Genomic DNA, 27874 nt, shown 5'->3' with positions numbered 1-27874 from the left:
AACCCTTGGTTAGGGTTAGGTATTTTTTTTAGGCATCCTTTTATGACAATGAGTGGTTCTGATTCTTATGGTGTTTCAAAGGTTTCTCTGGATGGAGATCTGTGTGTGTGAGTCAGCTAGTGAGTCACATTTCCTATGAGTTTTCTCATTCAACTTTATTGCAAAGCCTATGTATAATAATTTGCCAATGCTTTAGAAAGAGATTATACTACAAACTTCAAACATCAATATAAATTTTTTGTACTACATTGTTTCTATAGATTAAACCTAGCACAGCATTAGTCTGCTGAGCAACTTTAATGCAAGTCTCCAATCTTTTTGTTTTTGCATTTAAAAGACTGAAACTTATAGTCACAACATTCATTCAATTAATGAACAATACCACTGTTGAAGAAAGACTACATGCACACAAACAAAACTACTACAAAATGATGATATTTGGTAAGAAAGGCAGTACAGGTTTGTGCATTTCTTCATATTTTTGTTAGGCTAAGATGGATACTGTATGCATGTTGTTTTTCAGGCTTGTGGGCTGTGGTTTATTAAAACTGAACTTAACCAATACAGACTTTTTTCCACTCTGCTACGTTTGGTCAACAAGAAACTTGACATTTAAAACTCGAGTCATCTGCTGAGTGAAATGGCAGTAAATATCTGTGCTTTTAGAAATCAGTTTGGAGGTGGTATATTAGCCACACATGATTATGGCTTTACGAAAAGACCAGTTAAACAACAAATTTCCCTCTTTCTAACTTACAGTATTTATTAACTAATTTCTCTTCACTGTTACAGTTCCAAAATTAATTTGAACCAATAAGACCTCACAGAATTCTACATGTCGACTTTCTCAAAAAGGAGAAAATAAAAAACATGCATAATTCTATACATTGCAACATACAAGCTACATTTTCCAGAACCAGAAGTCACACTCGGTTTCTGGGAGCGTTTCCATAAATGTTCCAGAGAACCAGCGACATCAGCAGAAATTATGCACCTTAGCGTGGTTAGCTGTGAGACATGGTCCACAGAAAATGAGAGTCAAAATGGGGCAACTCTGAGTCAGAAGTGAAAAATATGGAGCAAAAAACAAAAATGAAAACAATGAATCAAGCCATACAGAAATCATACCTTACTCACAGTTACCCGAAAATAACTGCTGCTTATAGGGACAGAATAAGGATTTATAGCGCTCTGCTGATTTGAGTGAGTCACTGGATTGTGTGTTGGCAATAATAATGACTGCTAGATTCAGGTCAATGGCGTTTGACCATGAGAAACATGCAAGAAGTGACACATTTCACCCTACAGTAAAGGGAGTACGTGCTTAACTCCATTTGAACTTTTGAAGCCATCTAGACTAAAATGGAGGATATGATACTATTAAAGTCAACATGAAATTACAATTCAAACTATATTATAACTATATAAATGCATATTATAGATCTTTTTGTGAATGATTCATCCATGTATGTTTACTAAAATTTAGTCAAACATTTTTAATCAAAATGTCATAACTGGTCCATCAAGCAAAAACAGCACCCTTCTCTGGTGATGTATGGCAGACTTCTCCTAACATCTAGTCTGTTTAAACCTTGTCCCTGCAAGCTTACGTTCATCTGCCTCCATTTTTGAGTGCAATGTCCACATCCCAAAATCCAATCAGCAACCGATGCATAGAACCAAGTTCCTGCCCTACACTTTTTCTTTTCCAATAATCCATTACAGTCAGATGTATGTAGAAAACAATACAGAAGAAAATATCTGTTGCTACTTCTGTTTCATCGCAACTATGACAATAATGGCAACAGTGAAGCTCAAGATGACACTTCTCTGGACTAATAGCACTAAAAGAGCAGGTATTAAAAATTAGACACAAAGCAAATCCATAGCTCAGAGTCTGACTTAAAAAAGCTGTATTCAAACTAAATGTATTCAACCTTTTGGGAAGAAACATCAGTAGTTTGCATTTGCTCGGGCCCGTTTTCATTGGTCTCATATTCAGTTTTAAACATTTCAACATCTCCATACCACTCTGGGTCTTCAGTTGACATCTCGTCCTGTTGAGTGCATTTCACTTGCACAGAGCTCAGAGGAATGTTCAGAATCTCCTCACACTGATTCTGATAACATCCCACCTTTGTTTCTAGAGCCGTATGTGATGGAAACAGAAGTCCAAAACAACGAGTTCCATCTATGTCCAACTCTCCAGACTCCACAGATTCCTCGATGCAGTCTGGATCATGCAGGATGGGGCTTGTGTAATACCCACTGCCCATGATTTGGGAGTTGTAGTAAGAATGCTGGTTGTCCGTGAGTGTGATGTCACAGATGGATACAACAGAAACATGGTCACCCTCAGAGCTCTCGTTGTGTGGTGCAGCCTCAATGAAAGTGTCTTTCTGAAGTTCCAGATCTTGAAGTAAAGCCTGGAAACACAATAATGGTTTGTACTTTAATTGTAAAACACCTGAGATGACCATTAAAAATATTACACTTAGTTCATAAATGCATTGAATGCTGGATTGTGACAGATTAAACAAGCAGTTAATACAATGCAGTGATACTGCATTAGAAGGTATTGGAGAGCTCCTTCGAGTAACTGGTTTTATTGGTATCTGGAATGACTTAAATGCTTTGGAACAAACAGCTAATGAAGTATTCTTTTACTGTATATCGTACAAAAGTATATCAAGTGAAGTCTATTTTGATTGGATGGTTGGGGTTCCAAGAGGGCTGATATAGACCTTTATTACAGACTGACACATTTCTGCAATATATAACATTGTAAATCTGTTAAAAAAATATTAATAATAATACACTTTTATAACACTTTTCTTTGTGTTCTATTATGCTGACATTAAATTACAAGAAAACCACTAAACACTTCTAATAAAACAAACAAAAAAACATATTTAAAACAGTTCACGTGACTACAGTGGTTCTACCTTAATATTATAAAGCAACGAGAATACTTTTTGTGTGCCAAAAAAACAAAATAATGACTTTTCAACAATATCTAGTGATGGCCGATTTCAAAACACTGCTTCTGAGGTTTACAAATCTTTTGTTTCAAATCAGTGGTTCAGATCTCCTATCAAACTACTGAAATCACGTGACCTTGGCGCTCCAAACCACTGATTCGAAGCAAAAGATTCAAATAAAAAGTACAAAAAGTATTCTCGCCGCTTTATAATATTAAGGTTGAACCACTGTACTCACATGAACTGTTTTAAATATGTCTTTGGTACCTTTATGGATTTTGAGAGGTGACGGTGACATTGCTGGCAGTAGAGCCCTCACTGGGTCATCGGATTTCATTAAAAAATATCTTAATTGTGTTCCAAAGATGAACGAAGGTCTTACGGGTGTAGAATGACATAATGGTGAGTAATAAATTACATTATTTTCATTTTTGGGTGAACCAACCCTTTAAGGTACACTATGTAACTTTTTTTTTGTTCAAAATCAACAAAATTGAAATAATGAGTTAATACATCATCAATCCTTCTTCCAAAACGTGATTTTGTCCTGCTCTGATTCACTATGGTAAGCCTATTCTAAGTGTTTATATTTTAGACTTGTCGGGATGCTTTTCACTGGTAATTGCATACATACGTTACTTGCCCGTGTGTGTCTCGTCATATAGAGAAAAGGTTCTCCAGCTACTTTCATGAGTGTGTGGTGTGGGAGTGGGATAGGTTAGCTATCACAATGAGCAAGAAAGGTTTACATGGAGCACGCTAAATCTTGAACCTCCAGGGAATCACCCATTTTAAAATGGAGAGTCTGCTGGCAAAAAAAGAAAGCGATAGAGCTCGTAATAAAACGAGACTCAACATTGGCTTGGCTTTTCAGAGGGATTTGAAATGTTGTAAAATCAACGCGGAATGCCATTTTTATTAATTAGAGATAACAGATAAACTGCCATATGTAGCTTCACTATAAAGCATCATAATTGTGAAGGGTCATATTCATCCACACAGTCAAGCAGAGCCCAAACACAACCAAAACAATGTTCTTCTGCAAAATGCATACGTGCGTTTTTTTGTTTGTTTGTTTTTTTGTTTTTTTTTTACATAGTGTGCCTTTAACTTAAAGCAATAACACACTTGCAATCATGCTCATGTAATATTGGTAAAATATAAAATACAGTACCAAAGATCTGGGCAAGGGACGTTCAGAAGTTGCACAGTTTCTCCAGAGCAGAAATATCACTAGGCCAAGAGCAATGAGAACAGCACACATAATCACGATGATGGGGATTTCTGAAGAACACACACACACACACACACACTCACATTAGTGCTGACAAACACTGAACAAACATATGCAGACAAATCTGGATTATGTAATCAGATTCCAAAAATTAAGTACATACTTTTTTAAATACTCGTAATCAGATTAGTTACTTTTTTATTGATTACAGGATTATATGTTATTCTTACAATAGCAATAAAATGTTTATAATTTATTGATTCTCCCTACTGCTACTTTTTATCTTTTAAATTTTCCTTTCTAAAAAAAGTTTACTGCTTATATACATTCAGAAGGTCTTCCAGGTTTGTGGAATTGCGCACACAGACCAGCCACCAGCCATATGCCTATTACTGAAAACTGAGATCCACACAGTATTTGACCACTGGATTTACAGAAATCATTTCACTTTTAAGAAGTGTTTTCTCAACATTGCATATTTAATCAGCTCCTGACAAACACATTCATTATTTGAATTATCACTCACTGATCATTTAACCATATGTATTACTGTCTTTGGAAGGCTTTTGTCTTTCAAACGCATTAAACTACAAATTCATGTCATTTCTTATTTACATGCAACTTTTTTGTCAGCTGAACTTCTTTGATCTAATTTGCATTCAAACCAAATTTTATTCAGACACCTTGAACATTTCATTCATTATTACAGTTTATTCACTATAGTTTAAAAAATGGTAATAAAATATGACAAGATCTCAGAGTTAAACTGTGTCAGAAAAAAATAATCTTAATTATGTCAGATAACACTTAAGCAAAACATGGTCAGGTCAAAGTGTCAAAGAATAATTTTTGGTTCCAAATTTTTATAAATTTTACAGGTAGTCCACTGTATGAAGAATTTTTGAGTATAATATGTCACAGTTTACTTTATTTTGCTATCCTTACTTACATAAATGGACTATAGTGTCCTGCACCCACTAGTAAAAATACCAAAAATATCAAAAATGTCTGAATAATATTTGGTTTGACTGTATTTACTTGAAGTACTCACTGAGATTTTAAGTTAGTAAGTTAGGTCAATAGTAAAATGAAGCCAATAATAATAATATTAATAATTAATAATAATAAATAAAATTAAGTTCACGGTTCTCTGATGTTGGTTAATGGTCACATGACAAGCAGGTTAAATTTTTTTAATCTTTTTTAGTAAGCGTTTTATTATGATTGTTTTTATTTTTAAATTATTTATATAATTTTTATGATTTCATTATTATTCATTATTTTCATTAAACAATGGCGTAATGTAATATATAATGCACTTCATGTTGTTGATAAAGAATGGAATATATTTTCTTCCTCTTTGTATTTTATATCAATATGGTACAAGATTATCCTATTCAAATTAATGTGATAAACAAGTTAGGTCAAAAGTAATCTAAAAGTAGTCAGATTACATTACCTTAAATGTGTAATGTAATGGATTATGTTACTAACTACATTTTTATCATGTAATTTTTAATCAGTATCTAATTACTATTTGTAAGTAATCTACCCAGCACAGACTGCATCATTACACCACATAAGTAATAAGAATAAATACTTTGTGTAGAAATTATGCACACCGATCTTTGCTGGTATGTGTACACACTGTGGGAGGCTCATGGGAGAAGAGTTTAGTACACCTTCAGCTGTGAAGCTGGCCACAGCACAGTACACTTGCCCTGGTATAAGAAAACCAAATTCCACCTTGAGTTGGTTTCCCTCCATCACTGTAGCATTGCATGTCTGAAAGAAAAATAAATCAACTGAACACTCCATTTAAACAAAATAATAAAATGGGGTTAAAGTGATGTAAAGATGAGAGTTGTGCACCTGTCTTTCTGAGAGGTTCTGTTTATTGTATAGAGTGACTGTGGCCAAGAGGAGTTTAAAGTCACTAATGGGGCAGAAGCAAGCCGTCTCATTCTCTTCCTCATAATCGCAGTAAAGGGATGGAGCACAAGGAAAATTTACTGTCACCCAGAGACTTCCATGGTCCATGGAGATGGTTATGTTGGGGGGGCTGAATGTGGCAGCCGCTGGCAAAAAAGAAAGAAAGAGAGAACGTATTAAAGGTACAGTCTTCCTCTTAACACTTTTAGAGGAATTGCAATATAATGTGATGAATAATAATCATAATAAATAATTATTGTCTAATTATGTGAATTAATTATGGACAGACAGACACCAACAGATGTTTCAACTAGTGCTGTCAAAATTAGCGCATTGCGATTAACGCATGAGATTGATTTTTTCAGTTTGATCGCGTTAAAAATGTTTAATGCAATTAACGCATCATCCATTTTTTCCGTCTTAATTTGGCTAGTGTTACATTATATGATCATGCTCTTATTCACGCAAATGCTTTTAAATCATCCAAGCGCCAAAAGACAAACGAGAACGCGCTCTGTGAATGTAGTGTGCACGTCTGAACGACTCGTGTGCACAGAAAGACGCGGGCCAGGATGGAGTTCTCTTTCACGCTTGAACAAACAATAACACACAGAATTATGCCAAAATGCCCGTTTTGTCGAGTATCCTCATAAGAGCAGTCTTAAATTAGTTACATACCGTCTTAAATTAATTTTAATGCGCGTCAGATCCGCGTCATGTTCGGCAGTGGCAGGTCTTAAAGTCACAGCAGCCTAAAACAAAAATTCTTAAATACATCCCCAATATTTAAGGTATTTTTAGTGGAATTTGATTGTTTTATGTCTTCTCTGAAAAAAAAAAAGTAATTAACAACAAAATATTATATTATTTTCGGATCCCCTGTTACCAATTACTGTCACACATTGCACTATTTTATGCTCTGCTGTACCTAGACTATTTGTTATATGTTCTATTTTCAATAGAAAAGTCACAGCAGCCTAATAAACCAGTTGCTGTGATGTCTGTCATTAATGTTAATCAAAAAACAAAAAATTGTAGCTTTAATAAGGATTAATCAAAAAATTTTTGAGAAGACTGTAAAGTGTTTGAAAACTTTAATTAATTTCTGTATATTTTCTACCTGTTAGACATGTAGGATGGCCAAAGGTAAATATGACATTTATTATAATGGTTTAACCTTTTTTTAAAGACTGATAATTGTTGAAATCGATAGCTTCTAGTTATACTGTAATGTTGAATGTATATAATTAGTTTTAGTTCAAAAATCAAAAAAATCAATTTCAGAGACATCAGTACCAGTATTAGTACCAGTGATACTGGCCTTCATTCATAAAAAGTTGCCATTAAACAAATATTTAAAATATTAAAATAAATTAAAATATTTTTAAGTTGTTTCTACATTAATTTGGAGAGTAACTGTGAAATTATTACAATATAAAAATATTAAAAACTCCAACGTTTTGAATCACGATTAATTACAGAAAAAAGTGTGCGATTATTATTATTATTATTTTAGCGTTTCAACACATTGTTATCAATTATTAGTGAATGCATTCCTGAAGCTCTTTTTTGTAAACAATGCTTGTTACATACAAATTTTCAAGCTTTGCGCAATATTCCTCATTTTTGGCCCTTATTTAGCAAGCATCTGGAACATGGTTTGAGGTTTAATACTGACAGTCATTCACAGGTTCACAGATCAGAGTTTTATTCAGCCAAGGAAGCTCTTCTGATCCCAGTCTAATCAAGTTGTATTCGTTTATGTTTGGAAAGACACGTGTCAGATCACAGCTTTGCCGTGAAGTCTTGATGCAGTCTGAAACATTTTCCCATGATGTACTGCAACACAAACACACAATATCAAGAACACTTTATGAAAAATCTTTATGGTGTTTATCTGGCCATTCATCTCCTGCAAAACTGTATGAAACAGATATTTCTGACTTCCATTTTCTTAAAAACGTGACTTACACTGGGCATGATTCAAATGAGGAGAAAAAAAAGCGAGTAAAGAGCAAATTGAGCTTGAACGCTTGTGAGTCATTTTCTTTTTCAATTCTGATTCAGAGGAAACCAACAGTGTGCCTGAGGCGATAACAATAGCCTGTCTGCTTTGGGGCAATAAGCCTGGATTGTGTTTGACTGTGGTTTTCTGCTAAACCACACAAAGTTTCACCTCTCAGCCCAGCGCTCTACTGCTCTCTGCTTCTCACTCTCATTTCTCCTATAAACAACATCTTCCACGTCATTCATAGTTACTCGTGTGTTTCTAAACCTCTTCTTTATGTGTAGATGAGACTCACCTATGTTTCTTGGTCTGGACAGTGTAAGTGGTCTTAGGGTTGGCATCAGGGCAATCCCACTCAAGATGGCATCCCAAATTGATTGTACGGACTTTGACATCACAGACAGAGAGCACAGTCTCTAAAAGAAACATATAAAACAAGAAAATGTTGCACCTGTGTGTATCACAGACGTGGCCTGAAAACATACAGTACACAGAATGCAAGAGAGATAAAAATATAAAATAAAAATATACACTCACCTACATTAAATATTAAAAGAAAGAAATATTCCAACAAGTTTGGGGCAGTGACAGGCATCCCCACAGCTGCACGCTATTTTAAGAAGAAAAAAAAAAACTGTATTTATCAAAAGCGGTATCTGTACAAAGCTGACTGACAACATATTTATATTATGATATTAAAAAATATTATATATTTATAACGAGGTTAAAAAAAAACACTCACATAAAAAGCTTTACCTTAAACAAAAGAATGGAGAGATTTCATTAGCTCTTGCTTTCATAGGGTGAGCAGAAAAAGTGAGAAGAGGACAGATGTCACAGCTTCACTGATGCCACAAAACCACACAGGGACTAAACCTGCTCGTAGAGAGGAAACAAGAGGAAGAGAACAAAAGCACTCTCTGGTGGAAATGCTAGCACAAATGACATTAAAAACATTTTCTGTTAATAGATATTAATAATAATGAATTATAACAATTTACAGATGTTATAATTTGGAATTATTTTATAATTACAGATAATTACATAGAAACAAAAGTAATGTTTTTGAAAAATCTTTTATGATCAGCAAGGCTGAATGTATTTGATTAATTTACAATATAAAGAAGCTGTTTTGTATTTTAAAATATTTAATTGGGTAACACTTTACAATAAGGTTCATTAGTTAACATGAACTAATAACAAACTGCACTTATTAGGCATTTATTAATCTTTGTTAATTTCAACATTTACTAATACATTATTAAAATCTTGTTAATATTAGTTAGTGCATTGTGAACATGAACAATGAACAACTGTATTTTCATTAACAAACGTTAACAAAGATTAGTAAATACAGTATCAAATGTATTGCTCATGGTGAGTTCATGTTAGTTAATACATTAACTAATGTTTAATTAATGAACCTTATTGTAAAGTGTTACCATTTAATTTATTCCTGTGATAGCTACTCCAGTCTTCAGCGTCACATGATCCTTCAGAAATCATTCTGATATGCTGATTTGGTTCTCAAGAAACACTTATTATTATTAAAAATGATGAAGACAGTTGTGCGTCTTAATATTTTTGTGGAAACAGTGATGCATTTTTTCAGGATTCTATGATGAATTGAAAGTTCAAAAGGACAGCATTTATTTAAAAAAAAAAAAAAAAAAAAATCCTCCATAATAAAGTCCTTACTGATCAATTTTTTGATCAATTTAATGCATCATTATTAATTTCTTTAAAAAAAAAAAAAAATCTTACCTACCATAAAACTTTACTGATATACGGCATATTACATATTTAACACACCCTGTAATTCATGGTAGGTTAAACTATACATGTCTACATACCTTGCACAGATTTATCACACACTGCATAGAATAAGCATATAACTTAAAGTAACTATATTGCAAATAATGTGACTCACATCCTCCAAAGAAACAACACAGCCTGTTAGCTCATGTCATTTAATGTCATTGATAAAATAATACATAATTTTTTCTCCACTCAAAATATTCTCATAAACTTTCAAATAATAGTAAAAATAACAAAAATATTAACAACGTGTCATTAGAAAGGCATTAAAACCTATGGGAGTGTTCAAGTTTAGAGGACTAGGACATGAGATCAGAATACTAAATGATCCACCTAGTCAAAACAATAATACATAAGAGTTTTTTTTCCCTCCAGAAAGACATTTTTGAGCTCAATCTCAGTTCAAGTGCATTAAGCAGTAGCAGTAGCTTTTTAAATGTAGCACTTCATGCAGGTATAAATTATGTCCGTGTGCCAGGCAAAGCAATGTTTGGCTCTGTGGGCGAGGGCGGCAATGCTTTGCACAGAAGCCTTTTCCCAGCCGCATCGCCATTCAAGTTCTTGTAGGGGTTTTGCCGTGGTCCACGTGCGCAAATGGAGGGGAAACTCATCCCTGCTAGGCAGCAACCCGGACAGGATATGACCTCATCCTGTTCTGGAGATGTAAGAGGCGTAGTGGCACCGTTGGAGTTGTTATCCGCCCATCCCAGAGATCGATTTATAGGGATAGTGCTGTTGTTGTTGTCCGTGTCTAGTAACGGAGGTAAAGAGGGCGGTCCGTTGGAGATCGGGGAGCTCCAGCCATTGGAGAAGGGTTTGGTTGAAGTAGCGCCGGCGCCATCTTGTGTATCAGGAGAGCTGGTGCAGTCCATAGGCTCCACAACATTCTCCTCTAACATTGATTTGTTTGGAGACATCAACTCTAGATCTAACAGGAGACCAGAGTCATCAGCTACAGTTTCTTGACTTCTCATTTCAAGATTCTCCTTCTTGTCATTCTCAACAGGTGCATCAACAAACTCACTAATATTAGGCAGATCAGCAATACTCTCGTTGCTCATGGTCAACACACTGTCCCTCCCCATGTCCAACATATTTCCATTGACTGGATTTACATCTGTGTCCATAACACTTTGATTATTCTCGCATTTCTCCTTGTCACCAGTGCCACGTAAAGACTGGATGTCTTCTGGCGTGCAGGGCAGTGACTGGCAGCGTCTGTGAAAATGGGGCGGGCCCTTGTCACCAGAGACAGGGCTGCTGGGGTCAGGAAGTGGAGGGAGAGCAAAGGTGAGGGAAATAACAGACTTGCTGGGGGTGTCGAAGAGCTTGATGCGGCCGCCGTTGAGGTCTTGGCGCTGGGAGAAGGGGTTGACACGTATCGGTGTGGTCTGAGTCAGGAGAGGGGACGGAGGGAGAAGCACGTCTGAATTGCTACGGCAGAGACGCTGGTAGGCAGGAATGTCTAGAGAATGCTTTTGACTCAAAGGCGATGTTTTTGTTGACAACCGGTCTGAAAGGGAAGAGAAAAACCAATTTAAGGCTCAGTTTTTACCACTACTATACTTGAGTTATTAAATTAATGTAAATTAATGATTTTCGTAATGTGAAAAATGCAGATGGAATTGTTAATAATACTAAAGAAATATTAAATTGAAAAGTTTTATTAATTCAATTGATTAGACACTCTTTTTTATTTGATTATTAAAATTTAATAAAGCCATTAAGACGGAAAACATGGAATGCGGGGAAAATAAAACAATTTGGGAAAAAAAAAAAAAAAAAGATTTCATATGGCTCTAAAACTAAAAATTTAAGAATTTTATCTCCTAAAAATTCAAAACTAAATTGATTAACTTGTTTAAAAACTTTTTCAAGTGTATCAACAACTTTAAGCTCAAAGCAAACATAAATGTGATTTAAATTATGTCTGTTATATGATTTCACTGACATGAATTTGCATTACAGTATATATGTGAAGTAATTACATAAATGTGAATAGAAGAAAAGAAAAAAGAAGCCTTCTGGCAACACATTCCCTCTGCAGTGTTTCTTTGTTTATGCTGACTCACCCTCTACATCAGGCTCTATAAATTCACTCTGCTCTCGATCACTCACTCTCTTCTCCAGCTCTGCCACCACCTCTGTGAATGAGGGTCGACTGTCTGGGTTCATCTGGGATAAAAATTCAGAATTTTTAAAATGTCATGTAAACACTTTTTCTTTCTGATTAAAATTGGTCAGACTAACAGACTTGAATATTTCTTTTGTAGCTTGGCTTCAACCAGCATTTATGCATGTGAATTAGACCAGAGCCTTATAAGGTGAGCCCCCAAGGAAAGCAAAAAAGAAAAAAAAAGAAAAGAAAACTGTAGCGGTACACTGGCAAAGGGACAATGGGCAGTTGTTTATTACCTTTCTAGTAATCTTCAATGTGTTTGCTATTAAATATTTATTTATTTTGGGGTGAGCTATATTGGGAGTTTACAACTCTTATTTTGCGACATGGACTATTCCGTTTACGGCACTACACATTCATTTTTATGGTATTCTCAAACAGTGATTGACAGTTGTAAAACTCAAAGTGATTCAATGCCATTAAAGCTATAACGTGATTGTTTTACGAGGAACACCTGATCCAAGTTGACAGTTACGCTTTTCCAATGGCAACGGATGTTGATATCTCATGTAATATGGTTAGACTACAATTTGCTCCAACTTGCTCCAGAATTTAATCTTTGAAATGTTCGATTACACAATATGTCATGGACAGGCAAAATAAAAGTTAAGAAAAATGTTACTCGACTACGCACAAACCCGCTGTAGCCTTGAACATAACAGCGCATGTAAACATACGTGTCAGCATCTGCAGAGGAGGATGAATATTAATGTGTGATCTGTCATGACAGTAGATAAGAGGTCTTACACTGCAGCAGACGACTGCGAGGTTAAAGAAATGAGGTGGACAGTCTTCCACCATCTGCCGAAAGGCCTCCACATCCAGACCGAAGTCCTGAAACAGAGAATCACCACCTAATTTCAGTGTTAAGAAAAAGCTGATACACAGCTGTATATTACCACCGCATGGAAAACAAGCTGTACTGTGGAAATAAAACACCCTGACAATAATTGGTTTAGTGTTTGGTTTTAAAAAGTAATCAAACAATGATTTCTATGAAATAACATGACTAAAAAACTATTATTAAATTACTAGCAAAGAATGATTAAACTTATCAGCATGATTAGACACCCTTGTATGCTCAGCATAATGCACTGCTTTATTGCCAGAGCTGTTATCTCACATAAACTATGATCCACATTCATAAATTGAGTGAGTACATGAGATGGTGACAGGAGTTGGCTTGACATTTGTAGACTAGGTGGAAGGGTGAACCAAACCGATATAGACCAATAAAATACTTTATCAGAAATTTCAGAATAATAGCATTCAGCAGAAAACATACTTGCCTTAACATTAAAATACATTAAATTAAATACAAAAAAAAGTTCTAAAATAGTTAATCTTCTCAATTGTGAAAGCATTTGATATGAGCTTATAAGATGCTGTATGTTCAGTTTTTCACCTCTGTCCGTGGGAGGAAGTCAGGATCCGCCTGTATCCGACCAATAATCTCACAGAGAATGATTCCGTAGGCAAATACATCCACCTGTACAAAACAAAGTGTTTTAAATGGTTAGTTCACCCAAAAATTAAAATTATGTCATTAATTACTCACTCTCATGTTATCCCAAACCCATAAGACTTTTGTTCATCTTTGGAACACAAATTAAGATATTTTTGATCTGAAAGCTTTCTGTCCCTCCATAGACAGCTATGCAACTACCACTTTGATGCTTCAAAAAGTTCATAAAGAGATTGTAAGCATTAAAGTGCGTAGCTGTCTATGGAGGGACAGAAAGTTCTCTCATATTTCATCAAAAAGATCTTCATTTGTGTTCTGAATTTGAATGAAAGTCTTACAGGTTTGGAACAACATGAGGGTGAGTAATTAATGACAGAATTTTTGTTTATTTTTGGATGAACTGCCCCTTTAAGTCTCTAAAAACCTTTACATTACAATAAACTTAATAAAACATTATTCTCAACCAAAGAGGATAATGGCACTAACTTTGCATTTGATATTGTGAAATAACAGTAATCTGATAAGTAATGTGGGTGAAACAGTCATTTAAAAGGACTCTGGCCTGTATCTGGGTAATCAATCATATGGTGTTCGACCTTTTCGTTGTAGCATTCTCCTCTGAGCACCTCCGGAGCCATCCAGTAGGGGGAGCCGACGACAGCCAAGCTCTCTTTCCCTGCCTCATCACTGAAAACAGCCAAAGGGAAAACAGGAAAATTATTTTCTTAAAGTGAACCTACAAGTTCTGTTAATCTTTTTATAATTACTCAACATTTCAACATTTAACACCCATAAACCCCTAGTCCATTAACCCACAGCATGATTATGTGTGCATGCGTGTATAAAAATAAAACAAAACAAGGTCTTGTGAGATCTTAATTATAGCTGGCACACTCATACACTGCTGAGAGACACTTCCTTAGTTTTATTTTGGTCTGGGGCTGTGTACTGGCATAAATAGACTGAGAGGGGAAGAGTGGAGACAAGAGAAGAGAGAGATAAATTAAGTAATGTACCGCAGTGTAAACACCATTTGGGGAAGTGGGTTAGCCAGAGTGAGGGAATCTACTGCAGCAAACTGCTGAAATACTTTGTCCTTTTTAGGAGAGCTTTCCAAAAAGCCTTCATTTAGCAATCTGCTCAGTCTTCTTCACATGTACAAACACCCGTGGTTTTACATGTAAACATGAAGCATTTGCAAGCAAGCAAAAATATGCATTACATAACGTTTAAACAAATACCAACGTTAAGAAAAATAGCATTAAGCTCAACTGTAACTCTTCTCGCTCTCTCGCTCTCTCTCTCTCACACACACACTTACAATGTCACCATGAAATAAGCATAAATACAGGGGCAGAAACAAGTCCCTGATGACTTTGACATCACATGTACACACACTGGATATGTTCAGAATGGAACACTAGCCTTACTAACTTTATATACTTTATACTCATTTCAAATTGGTAAGCAAAACTGAAGGCATTATTCCATGATAAACATTTAATCTCAAACACTCATCTTGCTGCATGTTTAATTCAGCAAGTGGCATCTAATTAACATCTGGTTAGTACAACTTGTTTGAATTTTTAAATTAATTTTTTTGTAAATAAATATCTAAACATTTGATTTTTAATAAAATGGTCAGTCAAGAAAGCATATTTCTAGTTCATTCATAATATTGGAAAGAGACGGTCAAGTCAAGCCCATTGTATTGTGGGATACAGTACTACAGTAAACTCTACACACAACCATTAAAGTGTGGAGTCAGTAAGGTTTTTTTAGGGAGAAATTAATACATTTATTCAGCAAGAAGACATTAATTTGATCAAATGTGACAGTAAAGACATTTATAATGTTACAAAAGATTTCTATTTCAAATAAATGCTGTCGTTGAACTTTCTATTCATCAAATAAACCTGAAAAAAATATACATCATAATTTCCACAAAAATATTAAGCAGCACAACTGTTTTCATAACTGATATCAATAATAACAATAACAGAAATATGTCTTGAGCACCAAATCTGCATATTAGAATGATTTCTGAAGGATCATGCGACACTGAAGACTGGAGTAATGATGCTGAAAATTCAGCTGTACCATCATAGGAATAAATTACATTTTAAAGTATATTGAAATAGAAAACAGTTATTTTAAACTGTAGTAATATTTCACAGTATTACTGTTTTTACTGTGTTTTTGAACAAATAAATGCAGCCTTGGTGAGCACAAGAGACTTTTCAAAAACCTTTTCTTTTTTTTCTTTTTTTAAATCTAACCGACCTCAAACTTTTGAACAGTAGTGTAATTGCACACCATGCACAGTAAATATACACACTATATAGACACTGTAAAATAAGAGTAGTATGCTATTCTGAACATTGTCATTCTCTTACAAAAGACACTGTGGTGGTCAAGGCAGAAAAGAAATGGCTCTCTGGTTTTACACATTAGCTAGCCCATTAGATAATATGAGACATCATATTAAAAGGAAAGTTGAACAGAGACTTAAAGTACAAAGCTCTGCTCTCAAATATAAGTTATTGTTACGTTTATGGTCACTTTTAATCAATTTAATATGTCCTTGCTGAATAAAAGAACTGTAGTGCATTTGGTATTTGATAATCATTTGTTCTTTAGGAATTTAAATACTATAATATGCATTACTGATGTGTAAATATTTTTTAATATGTAGAAATTATATATTATTTTAATATATAGAAGTTATTTGTACTTTAGTGTCTGTCATGAGTTTAACACCTTATGTGTCATGTCATGTGATACCTCAGTTGGGTTTAATGGGTGTGTTTCATTTGCCTTTAATCTTATGAACATCATTTAACTTGAAACTGCATATGCAGTGAAACAAAAACTAAAGTATTTTTTGGGAGTAACAGTGTGATTCTACATGAAATGTATGTGTGTATGCCTGCATTAACTTTGCATCATGTGTGAACAGATACTTGGGCCATTAAGGGTAAAAGTCAACATCATAACTCAAGCATATCTTAGGTATTTAACATCTATTTCATTTACACGTGTAGCACTGTGTACACATCTACTGAAACAACAACAGGCCATGACTGGGCTGGATGTGCAGAGGCGGCACTATCCTGAAGATGTGCTGACTACATCACATGCTCTTAATCATTTACTCTCCATCTACACATACAAGTGCTTCATGGGAAAATGGAAGCTCATCAATCAGTCCTTGGCTGCCTCCATCTCCCTTTCTGGAAGAGTATATCTAATCTTATCTCTTGAGTTATGACGATGCAATTTACTGACCTGTGATCAGGAATTTTCTCTGCCAGGCCAAAGTCCCCCACCACGGCACTGCACTGCCCGTTCTCCCAGCGTACCAGACAGTTCTATAAAACAAAAAACACATTCAGAGAGAAAGATGGACATTTGTATGTCCTTATCGTGTATTTGTGTTTATTATCTCACAGAAAAATTTGCTTAACATGGCTGTGTTGTGTACAGTATGAATCTCCGGAATATACACTTGTGAGCATGTGTACCTTTGACACAAAGTCTCTGTAATAAACGGCTTTCCAGTGTGTGTACCTTTGACGTAAGGTCTCTGTGAAATATGCCCTTGCTGTGAAGGTACTGCAGTCCTCTGGCAATGTCCAGACTGAGGTTTATTCTCACAGACCAGGACAGGAACACGTCACTGTTCAGCAGCTGCTCCAGGTTACCGCCATTAATGTACTACAATAGACAGAGGTCAAACATTTCTTTAGGGAGGGATCTTATATAGAATTACCTGATGTTAAATTTGAAATATGTAATTTCTGAGTCATAAGAGTCTAAAATGAACTTGAACTGAATAATAGATTTTAAACTATCCCCAAACACTCCAACACCTCTGCACAACTTCCACTATATGTCAATCTAGTCATTATGTAATGAAACTATACGTGGGATATTGCTACTTCAATAAGAAAAATGACAATGCTATCAACTGATTAGCAGGTGCTTCAAACTGAATGTTTAATATTAACCATGCACATCACCCTGCGTGTCGTCATGTTCAAGTTACATCACCTGCATTTCAGCTAAAATGGTTTTGAAAACTGTTTACAAGTTATACAGTAGTGGCCAAAAGTGATGTCCATCCAAGAAAAATGGACATTTTCACCCTTTATTCAAATATTATTAAAAATGCAAGATTTTGTAAGCATATTTTGTAGTTGTGCTTGGAGTCAACTGTTTTATTTGTGTTTACACAATGAAACATGCTTAATTGTGTGGACATAACTTTTGACCAGGCTGTCATATAAACATAAAAACATTTTTTCATACAAAATTCAAACAAACATTTTATATAGTAAAATAAAACTGGTAGCTGTAGTTTTTGCCAAATAATTGTGTCAGATAAATTTATGTTTGAAAAATATAAAATATTTTCCTCATATTTTGATGGTTTGATCAAACTTGTAGGGTCATTAAAAATAAATATCCCCTCCGGACATCACTTTTGGATACTACTGTACTTCAAAAGTCAACCAATGAATGTCTTGCTTATTAGTTGTCTCTGCATATTACACTGGTATAAAAGGAAGTAATTCCTAAGAAAAAAAATTATTTAGGCTATTTAGGGAGTATTCAGGGGTTCCATCCCAAAAATCAAGGCTGTTCCAAAATGTCTCCTAAGATATCTTGCTTCAAACAAATTCTAAAGCAGCATCACACATAACCTTTGCAGTATATGAAGCAAGAGAGATGCTAACTATATCACAGGAATAAATTACATTTTTATGTATTGATACAGAAAACAGTCATTTTAAATTAAAAAAAAAAAAAAAAATACTACTGATTTTACTGTTTTTTTTTTGTTTTGTTTTTTATAAAATAACACTTTTTGAATGGTATTGTAAATCAATTATTAAAAGATGTTTTTTCCCTCAGCAATAGATTATCGCTACATTAGTGTATCTGTGTGTATTACAACTCTCACTACCTTACCTCTGTCAGGGCATGAAGGTGTCCCTCATGTACACAAACTCCCACAAACCTGATGGGACACACACACACACACAGAGAAACAGGGTAAGGGTGTTGGAAAAACAAAAAAGAAGGCACCAACAAGTTCCTTCAGGAGTGACCCATCTCAAGAATGTGAGCTGGAACACCTGCATTTTGAAGGCAATCTTAAGCATGCATGTAAACACACTCTCTCTCACAAGACCACACAAGCTGGTGCAGGTTAAGCAGACAAAAAACCTAGACTTTTTGCCCTGGCACATATAAACAAAGACACCATTGATGTGGGGATTTGTTTAAGATAAATATACAAACAAACATCTACTCATCAGCTTCCAATTAAATATTTTACTCTATATAAACAGTGGCTCAAGTTATGGAGGCATGACCAAGACAAAAGCCGCCATCCTGTGACATCAATATTCATGTTCTCATACAATGCAGTGTTTGTTACCCAACAGCACTTTGTCCTCTAGGTAAGCTGGATTTAAAACAAAACATTTTTTCCATTCTAGAGGCAAGAATGGATAAAACTTCTAAATGAGAATTCGGAAATAAATTAATGAATTATTCAACTGAACACTAATTCAAAATGAACTAACATCTAGTTGGAAACTCTCTTTCCACCCTGACTTTAGGCTGTGTTAGTAAACATGAGAGTGAAGAGCCATTAGACCAGAGACTGGTGATTTTATTTACCAATTAACTCTCACAACACATGTACTGAGGTGGTACCATGGTACAGAGGGTATCAGATGGTAATAATGTTATAATGATTGTGCTTGAAGCAATGGGGTTTAATCAAACTCAGTGGCCAAGCTTTACAAAACTTGGCTAAAAATGGCTAAAATTGATTACAGCACTTTTAATTATTATATACTTAATGTTTGGCATAAATAATTATGCAATTTAATTTTGAATTATCACAACTAAAAGAACTAAAGTATTAAGATATATGCATAAGGGTTTATGTTTCGATATTTGTTCGATATACATTTAAAATATACATTACCATTCAAAAGTTTGGGGCCGGTAAGATTTTTTTAATGTTTCTGAATTAAGTCTCATGCTCAACAAGGCTGCATTTATTTGACCAAAAATACAGATAATGTGAAATATTACAATTTTAAACAACCAAATATTACAATTTTAACAGTATTGGTGATTACCAAAATCATTTTTTATGTTTCTGTAATGGTTAATCCACACCAGTATGTGGTGTTGTCAGAGAATGTAGTCAGAGAATGTAGATGTTGTCAGAGAATGTAGATGTAGGTGTTGCAGACCTGAGTATGTTGGGATGTCTGAGGCGGTTCATCAGCTGTACCTCCTTCAGCATGTTGGCTCTGTTACTGGCCATGGTGTTCATCTTCAGAGCCATCACCTGCCCGGTGATACGATGCTGCACCTTCAGAGAAAGAGAGAAAGAAAGAGAAAGAGAAAGAGAAAGAGAAAGAGAGAGAGAGAGAGAGAGAGAGAGAGAGAGAGAGAGAGAGAGAGAGAGAAAAAAAAAAACACTTGTGTCACAGACAGACTTTGGAGGTCTATTCATGTCTGGGGCAGCTGGACAGAGATCTCTGGCCCTTTTCTATCTCTTCCTCACACACACACACACACACACACACACACACACACACACACACACACACACACACACACACACACACACACACACACACACACACACACACACACACACACACACACACACACACACACACACACACACAGCTTTCTGATTCATCCCAGACTTCAAAGTCCCTGGCTGCAGGAGACATTATCTGCACTCAGGAGAATATATCGTTGAGTCGAAAATGTTACATTTAAAATTTAGAAATAAAATTTCAGTTAAAATTTTCAAAACAAATTAAGTTACATGAAACTTTTTCAATAAAGATTTAAAATTGTGTACTGTTTGTACATCTCTAATCAAATATAGCCACATTTGTGATGCTGACTGTGTAAACTCCTTTGTACAAAAGGTCAAAAAAGACTAACATCAAGTAACATAACAGTACAAATCAAGATCCTTTGGACCTTTTTTTTTTTTTTTTTTTTTTTTAACATAAGAAAAACCAATCATATTAGAGAAACTAATGTAATGAATCATTTCCCCTTTGCCATACACTTATTCTATAAAAACTTTGTACTCTTTTGGTCAGGGGGGATTTCTCTGAAATTGGTCTGAGATCCTCATGGCCATGATTAAAGCATATTCAAAGGCATTGTCTGGACTCTGGGGTTCGTCTGGTTACTGCTGCGCAGCAGGTTAGTAAAGCACTTATTCCCAAATGATAGTGTTTATAAGGGGCGAGACATTGTCCGACTCAGCAGGTTCTCAATTAGGAGACTTGCGCTAGAGGATAAATTCGTAAGTGTCCATTAGCAGAAAAACATGCGTCTAGTTTCATCACTATAAATTAAAATAGTATGCTATTGACTAACTCTAATGTTGTCAAAACATGTCCCCTCAATGACCAAGATATTTCCACAAAAAGAAAAAGAAAAGATATTAAATAACCCAGAGCAAGAATTTCCCCTCAAGGACTGAAACTCTCCGCATCCAAACTTCAAGTGTGTTCTTCATCTTTGAATGTCTATACAAAAGCAATATGATAATCTAATCAAGCAAAGGCAGAAACCCATCCCTGATTGATGACACCCAAACCTGTGCTGTGCCATCTGGCTGGCTGAACTTGCCTGCAGCACCAAAGCATGCGAGCCAAGATATCATAATAACAATGAGCCCCATTATCTGCTTTTGCAAGTCTCAAAAAGATCAATAGCTGGAAACTTTAAAATCCATAAATTATCTGATATAGCTCAGCCCTGCAGCTAGAATGATGGAGAGTGTACGATTGCTCACACATCTGAGGGTGTGTGTACACTGCATTTATCAAAAGTAAACAGTGCATTCTCAGGGATGGATACAGAAGACGCCCTAAACACAAACAATATGCATTTCAGCATCCTGTGATAAAAAATATCTGTGCAGTGAGAATTGATCTGAGAGAAAGTCTTGTTTTCCCCAAGTAACAAAAGTATGGAATCTGTGCACTTTCACCTTTTACAATGTTAATTTAGGCTGCAAGATCATACAAAATCATAACTGCTGATCATTTTGAATGCAAACCTTTGACACAACAAGAGTAGAGCTCGATGGAAAGCTGCAGTTAACCGCAGCAGCAGAAATTATAACTTCTCTATTTATTTCAAGTGATTATGCAGCTCCATATGGAATGGATTAATATGGTAAAACATGTAAAATGAAGCTAATGCTACTGTAAACCTGGTAGCTGAAAGCAGTATCCAATTGACCAAATTCTTTAAACAAGCAGGGGTGGGGGTTGGGAAGAGCTTTGTGGATGACAGCTGTTGAAATTCTGTGGAGCTTTCCGTGGAATTCTATGAGGACAGAATCCATGCATATAAAATTAGCTGTAGAGCATTTGTTTTTGATAGGGAGAAGAGGTGTGAGTGGGATTGGGAAAAAAAAAAAAAAAAGTCACAATTTAAACTGGGGTTGTCTACATAATTGTCACTACGTAATGTATCAGAGCATGTGCAATACCTGCCATGGACCCAAATACACAAACGCTCGTGCACTATACCTGACAGTTTGAGTTTGGATGAGTGCGTATGTGATGAATTTAATTTCTAATTTAGTTTCTATCAGCATACTTCTCATATTGCAGTTTAGACAGCACTTAACAGAGCATCATTACCACCCACTCTCACACTACATGCACACTGCCAGAAAGACAGTTAAAAGTGCCCCATAGAGCACTTAACAGGCCCTAAAACATTATCAGACACATAAAACATTTTCCCTCTTCACAGCTTACATCTTTTATAAAATGATCCTTACCATGAGTCTGCACTTTATGTTGTACATTCAAATAACATTCATACGGAGACAAACACTGGCATTGACAACCAGTTTAGCTCTGTTAGCTATGTGGCATTTAGCATACACTTTTTATTAAGGATGCACTGATATTAAAGTTCTGGCAATACCTAGAAGCCAATATTTTTTAATGCTATGGCAGATAATCAATAAATAGCAGACATTACAAAAACACTAAAAACTAAGATCAACAGTTTTAAATGCGTGAATTTAGGCATCTTAATATTATAATGTTCTGTAAGAAAAACGGATATTCATTTTAAGATTACATTTATGTATGCATGCATGTATAATATCTATATCTGACATTTCATCGTGCATACTCATTTCGTATTTTGATATATAGATTAGCTGAGTGTTGGATAAGTCAATCAAAAGAAAAAAAAAAAAAAAAAGGTAAAATAGTTAATCTTTAACACTTATTACTGTATTACACACAATATTATTTATTAGAGATAATTATAGATAACAAATAGCATAGATATGGTACAGATATATATATCGTGTACCCCTTCATTTGATTTAAAGTGAAAACATTTAATGTAAGGACATTTAAAGTTACAATACAATGTCAATACAGAAGATAAGCTTCTACCTAGAGCTTTAGGGTTACGAGCAGAAATCTTTAACCACCCTATAACCTAAGTTTAATAATCACAAGCACACACCTGCAAAATGCATGAAAATGCATTCACAAGTAGACTTCAAATTGTTCAGACTGCACTGATGTTTAAACTGATATTTAAAACATACGCAAACTCAAACAAACGTGCAAGAGCTCTGAGGCAGCAATGGAGCTTGACATTCATGCATGCTCTGACTAGTAAGAGACACTGAGAAACAAGAATAGAAAGAGAAAAAAGGAGAGCGAGAATGCAAAAGAGAAGCACCAAAGGGGGACTTTGTGTTGTAAATTCAAGCTTTCGAAATCATGTCAAAACTAGCTTGCAAATTGTTTACAACCTCAAACCATCCAGCCAATCAGAACATGTCTTTAACCATCAGTTCACAAATCCTCTTCCACTCAAACTCCACTGCCAGTGTGTACTTTTAACCACACTCCTCATATCTATATTTAATGGAAGTGAGCCCATTTTTAAAACGCGTGACACCAAGAGGGAACCAGATGCCATCGATGAGCGTCTTTTCTAATTACGGAACCCAAGACGCGTTACCGTGACATCACCCTTTTGTCAAACAGTGTGCAGTCTCCAGACTTATTACTGTATTTCAGGAACACACTAACACTTAATGAGCACACTCGATACAGGGACCTCAACACGAAGCTCAAATGTAAAGGTATCAAAAATAGAACCCAAATCTCCACTGAGAACTCTGCGTTGTTATTAGTCTAATAAGAAAGCTATATCACTGAGTGGCCCCAAAGTGTTTGGGCACTTAACACCACACCATGTGTCATCTAAAAACAAGTGATGCTATACCTTTCCTTCCCTTTTCTTATTGCATATCCTGAGTTTATCCAGTAGAACATGGTGCTAGCAACAACAGTTTCATAGGTTTGCTTCTCAGTGAATGCATATGCTGACACAATATATACTGTACATTGGAGTTGCTTTGGATATAAGCGTATGTCAGCTGCAAATGTAAATGTAACGTGAATGTTTTATCATTTGCAACTTAAGCTTTCCAAAATGTTTTGCAATTTATAAACAAATGGTACTTGGTTTGATATATTTTAATCTAATGCATTGACAATTATGTATTTTTAAGTGTCCAAATACTGTTTGGAGCCTTTTTATATTTTCCATACAGGGGTTTTAAAACAAATAAACCATGCTGAATGATTCTTTTTGCAAGTTATAAAGGCAGACATGAAAAAACTCTGAAAAAACATGAAAAAAAACTTAATTCTTGCTCTCCACCGCCATCAGATTCATGTAGAGGAATCTCACATAAATAGCTACTTTGTCTTGGCACAGCTTGAAAGGAGAAAGCCTACTGTGCTGATCCCACAATGAGGTGAGTATCAAACCAAGAGAAACACAAAATTCTCTCGTCTTCCATCACTTGTTTTGATTTTATCAAGGTAGGCAGAAAAAGGCAGAGAACTGCAGTAGTTAGGAGAGGAATGTAATGAGTGAGCAATGATTTTTCCCCTGCAGAACTGATGAAATATCAACCAAGCAATTATCTGAACCGATGCAAGAAAGGATTTTCTGACAAGCTAATTAGGAGAGAATGAAAGAAACATTTTTCACTTAAGTGCAAGTCCTTACTGTTGACAGTCTGCAAAGTCTTTGGAAAAAAAAAAAAAAAACAGCAACTGAAGGATCTGTCACGACAAGTATAGACACTGCAAGGTTGCTCAATAGTATTGTTGAAGGCCATTATGTAATGAATCTATTAAAAACAAACAAATTATTTTTATAACTGTGGACTATTAGCCGAGGTTGTACATAATTATAAATGTCGCATTTACATCGTTCATAACCCTTGCACTACAAACTGAAATAAATAGCACCCACCACATATTTGCATATATATTGACCTAATCAGCAGTGACATTCTTCCAGGCAATAACCGGCAGGAAGTTATTGCCATATTTGGTGTCTGGTCAGTAAATTGGCTGACAGGGTGAACTATGAGGGATGCTAATTAGGTCTCTTCTCTCTCTGTCAGTCTCTGTCTCACATGCACGCACACAAACACAGGAGTTGAGTTTCCAGCACACCTGCGCACCTTGTCAACGGGTATCCACTTTCACACCAACACAGACCTACTGTCCTTACACAGGTCAGGACCCCTTTTCTCTAGCAGGAAGAGAACAGCCAGAATGACTGTTATCATCTGAATTTCGCAAAGACGTTCATAAATTGGTTGTCTGTCTTATCAGTCATTTTGAGAGTGTAAAATGGACTATAAATTAACAGGGCTACAAAACCTGGACGCATACAGCACTTGAAGTGAAAAGATGGTTAGTTGCCAAATGTCACTTGATAACAGGATAATTTCTGTTATGTATACCTTTTGTTATGTACCTAACTACATTTACAAAACTGAAAAAAAAAAAAAATGAATATGATTGAAAGTAACAGAATGGAAATAAAAAAGTAGAATTTGTCATTGCAAAGGGTTAGCCTAAGGTTATTAATAAAGCAGATTTCAGTAATTTTATCAAACATAATATTACTGTAGACAAGCCAACTAATACTACAACACATGAATAAATGCATTTAATTTAAATCTTGGCGTTTGATATTACATTAAATATTACAGATATTAATATTTATATTAGTACTATATAAGACTGAGAGGGTGGAAAGAGAAAAGGCAAAAATGACATCCTTTCAATATATTAAGTCTAAAAATAAGATATATACTGTATGATAAACAAACATGCTTCATAACAAAAATGATCCAACAACAAACATTTGTTTACGTGTAGTGTTCATTTATATAAACATTGTGCTGGAGATGCAGCACGTGAAATGTGCAAAAAGCATCATCAATCAAATGGCATGATATAAATATTTACCTTGAAAACCTCTGAGAAGAAACCTGAGCCGATCTTCTCGCAGATAAAGTCATCTATTCGCGCCAGGCTGGACACGGCGCTGCGCAGAGCCCGGTAAGAGGACGGCCTGGCCCGGTGCGCTCCGTGAATCCCGTGGATAAGAGAATCCGAAGCCTCCGGGTCCAAGTCATCTTGGTCCATAACGATGGTCCCGGATGACATTGTCTCGCGCACTCTAAATTCCACCACGAGCGTTTACATATCTCTGACGCTCACGCGACACTGCAGTTTCGAGGTCACTAATTGTTTGACAATAAAAAAAATAGTGTCCCGCCTTTCGATCAAGTTGAGACGAGCTACACGCAATCCCCGTTGCGCGTCCGGCGCGTGACCGATCTTCAGGTCTCGTGCGTCGCTTCCTCCATACTGATATCTGGCCTCATTTTCAGTAATGTATCACATTCCTGTTTCAGACAAGAAATGAGAATCTATGTCAGCGACAGTTCTGTTTATTCTGATCATTATCTGCTTAAAGTGAGTTCGCAAGAGCAAGTCTTGCAGTCAGCATGTTTTGGTGAAGTTGGACTAGTGTAAATGATAGTGTACAGCGGCATCTTCCGCTACAGTCAGACTGCGGATAATAAATGATACATAAAAAAGTGAGCCCATACGCGCTGTCGCGACTAATAAAACACAGTTTTATACCATTATTTTTTATTTTAAAGTAACACTGTTGCAATTAATATCTTACATTTACCACCATGTCGTTTATCGTATACCCAGCTTACCTGCGCTACTCTACAGGTATAAACTTATCGTCTTCGCTTCACCACCAGTTTTCAGTCTCTTGTAAATATCCTAAAATTCTTGTATGCGTCTTCTTAACTCCCCTCGTGTTTCATTTTGAAAGCGACTAAACAGGGAAGCCCTAGCCCCTACTGGCATCTGTGTATGTAAGTCGCAGGAAATGTGTGCAGACTGAGTTTGAGCTCTTATTGGAAGCGACTCACCTGGGCGGGTCCAGCAGCAGCAACGGCAGCTCACCTGCAGGGGCGCGCGCACTGCCACTTTTAGCTCACATGCTCGTTTTGTATAGATGCACCTCTGTTGGCTCGCAAAAAAAAAGCACTTTTTTTTATTTAGGCTGTAATTCGCAAGTTTTAGAACTTAATATTATTTCAAACAAGTGTGCGAATTATACTATATTAGATTTTAATCATTTCAAAGAAGAAATAGGCTTTTTAAAAAATAAACTTATTATTAAATGCATCGAGCTCAATCTGTCGAGAATCGTCTTTTGGTAATGGCAATTTTGGCGCCACTAACATAATTAGCTATAAACGTCAATAACACTAAGATCTTTTGTGATATTTTTGATATGCAAATTAACTTGATACATAAGTAGGCTACCTGTCATGTTTTATTGTACCGCCCAGTGATCAACTGTTCGTTAGAGTCTTTGCCAATAGTCCCCCCCCAAAAAAAGAAAAAGAAAGAAAAAAAAGAAAGTCGATGCACTATTTACAAGTACAATTGTTTAATTTTTTTTATATATATGTATTGTTTTTGATCATTTCTTGATGTTAGATGTGCACCGCCAGTGCCAACTCATTAATATTCATGAGCTCAGTCATACAGACAGTGATGCAACAAATAGCCCATCGTCTGTCCCCTATCTTTTACCCTAACTCGGCACTATTGGTCATTGATCTGATGATGGACATTTTAGCAATATTCTTATTCGTATGAAGACGACTCCCTAGGCCAGACGGGAATTCATTTTAATTTTAAATAGGGCGACTTTTTTTTTTTTTTTTTCAACTTTTAACATAAAACTACATACCGGGGATTATAACATTTCAGTGCAACATGTAGACCGCCCA

At 35.6% G+C, this 27874-nt stretch overlaps 2 protein-coding genes across 6 annotated transcripts; both read right to left on the bottom strand.

The window, feature by feature from the left end:
* Window positions 1–139: 139 nt before the first annotated feature.
* On the bottom strand, window positions 140–9024 carry si:dkeyp-75h12.7 (uncharacterized). 5 transcript variants are annotated; one of them, XM_051900416.1, is made up of 8 exons: window positions 8898–9024; window positions 8693–8765; window positions 8451–8571; window positions 7826–7986; window positions 6088–6293; window positions 5838–6000; window positions 4156–4265; window positions 140–2426 (listed from the first exon to the last, which is right to left on the bottom strand). In XM_051900416.1, exons 2-8 carry the CDS (start codon window positions 8748–8750, stop codon window positions 1923–1925), a joined length of 1323 nt encoding a protein of 440 aa, XP_051756376.1. In that variant the 5' UTR covers window positions 8751–8765; window positions 8898–9024; the 3' UTR covers window positions 140–1922. The 5 variants fall into 5 exon arrangements, with proteins under 5 accessions (XP_051756376.1, XP_051756375.1, XP_051756377.1 ...); XM_051900415.1 differs by having other exon boundaries at window positions 8912–9024; XM_051900417.1 differs by having other exon boundaries at window positions 6088–7986; window positions 8912–9024.
* A 1087-nt stretch (window positions 9025–10111) lies between these two features.
* Window positions 10112–26968, bottom strand: tesk1b (testis associated actin remodelling kinase 1b). Its single transcript, XM_051900698.1, has 11 exons — window positions 26780–26968; window positions 26013–26455; window positions 19896–20017; window positions 18592–18640; window positions 17188–17334; window positions 16906–16988; window positions 14214–14304; window positions 13558–13641; window positions 12900–12986; window positions 12046–12148; window positions 10112–11486 (listed from the first exon to the last, which is right to left on the bottom strand). The coding sequence occupies exons 2-11, from the start codon at window positions 26211–26213 to the stop codon at window positions 10435–10437; spliced, it is 2019 nt and encodes a 672-aa protein (XP_051756658.1). The 5' UTR covers window positions 26214–26455; window positions 26780–26968; the 3' UTR covers window positions 10112–10434.
* Between the last annotated feature and the right edge of the window lie 906 nt (window positions 26969–27874).

This window comes from Ctenopharyngodon idella, chromosome 7, assembly GCF_019924925.1.
Source record: "Ctenopharyngodon idella isolate HZGC_01 chromosome 7, HZGC01, whole genome shotgun sequence".
Classification (NCBI taxonomy): domain Eukaryota; kingdom Metazoa; phylum Chordata; class Actinopteri; order Cypriniformes; family Xenocyprididae; genus Ctenopharyngodon; species Ctenopharyngodon idella.
This window is presented reverse-complemented; position numbering and strand designations above follow the sequence as displayed.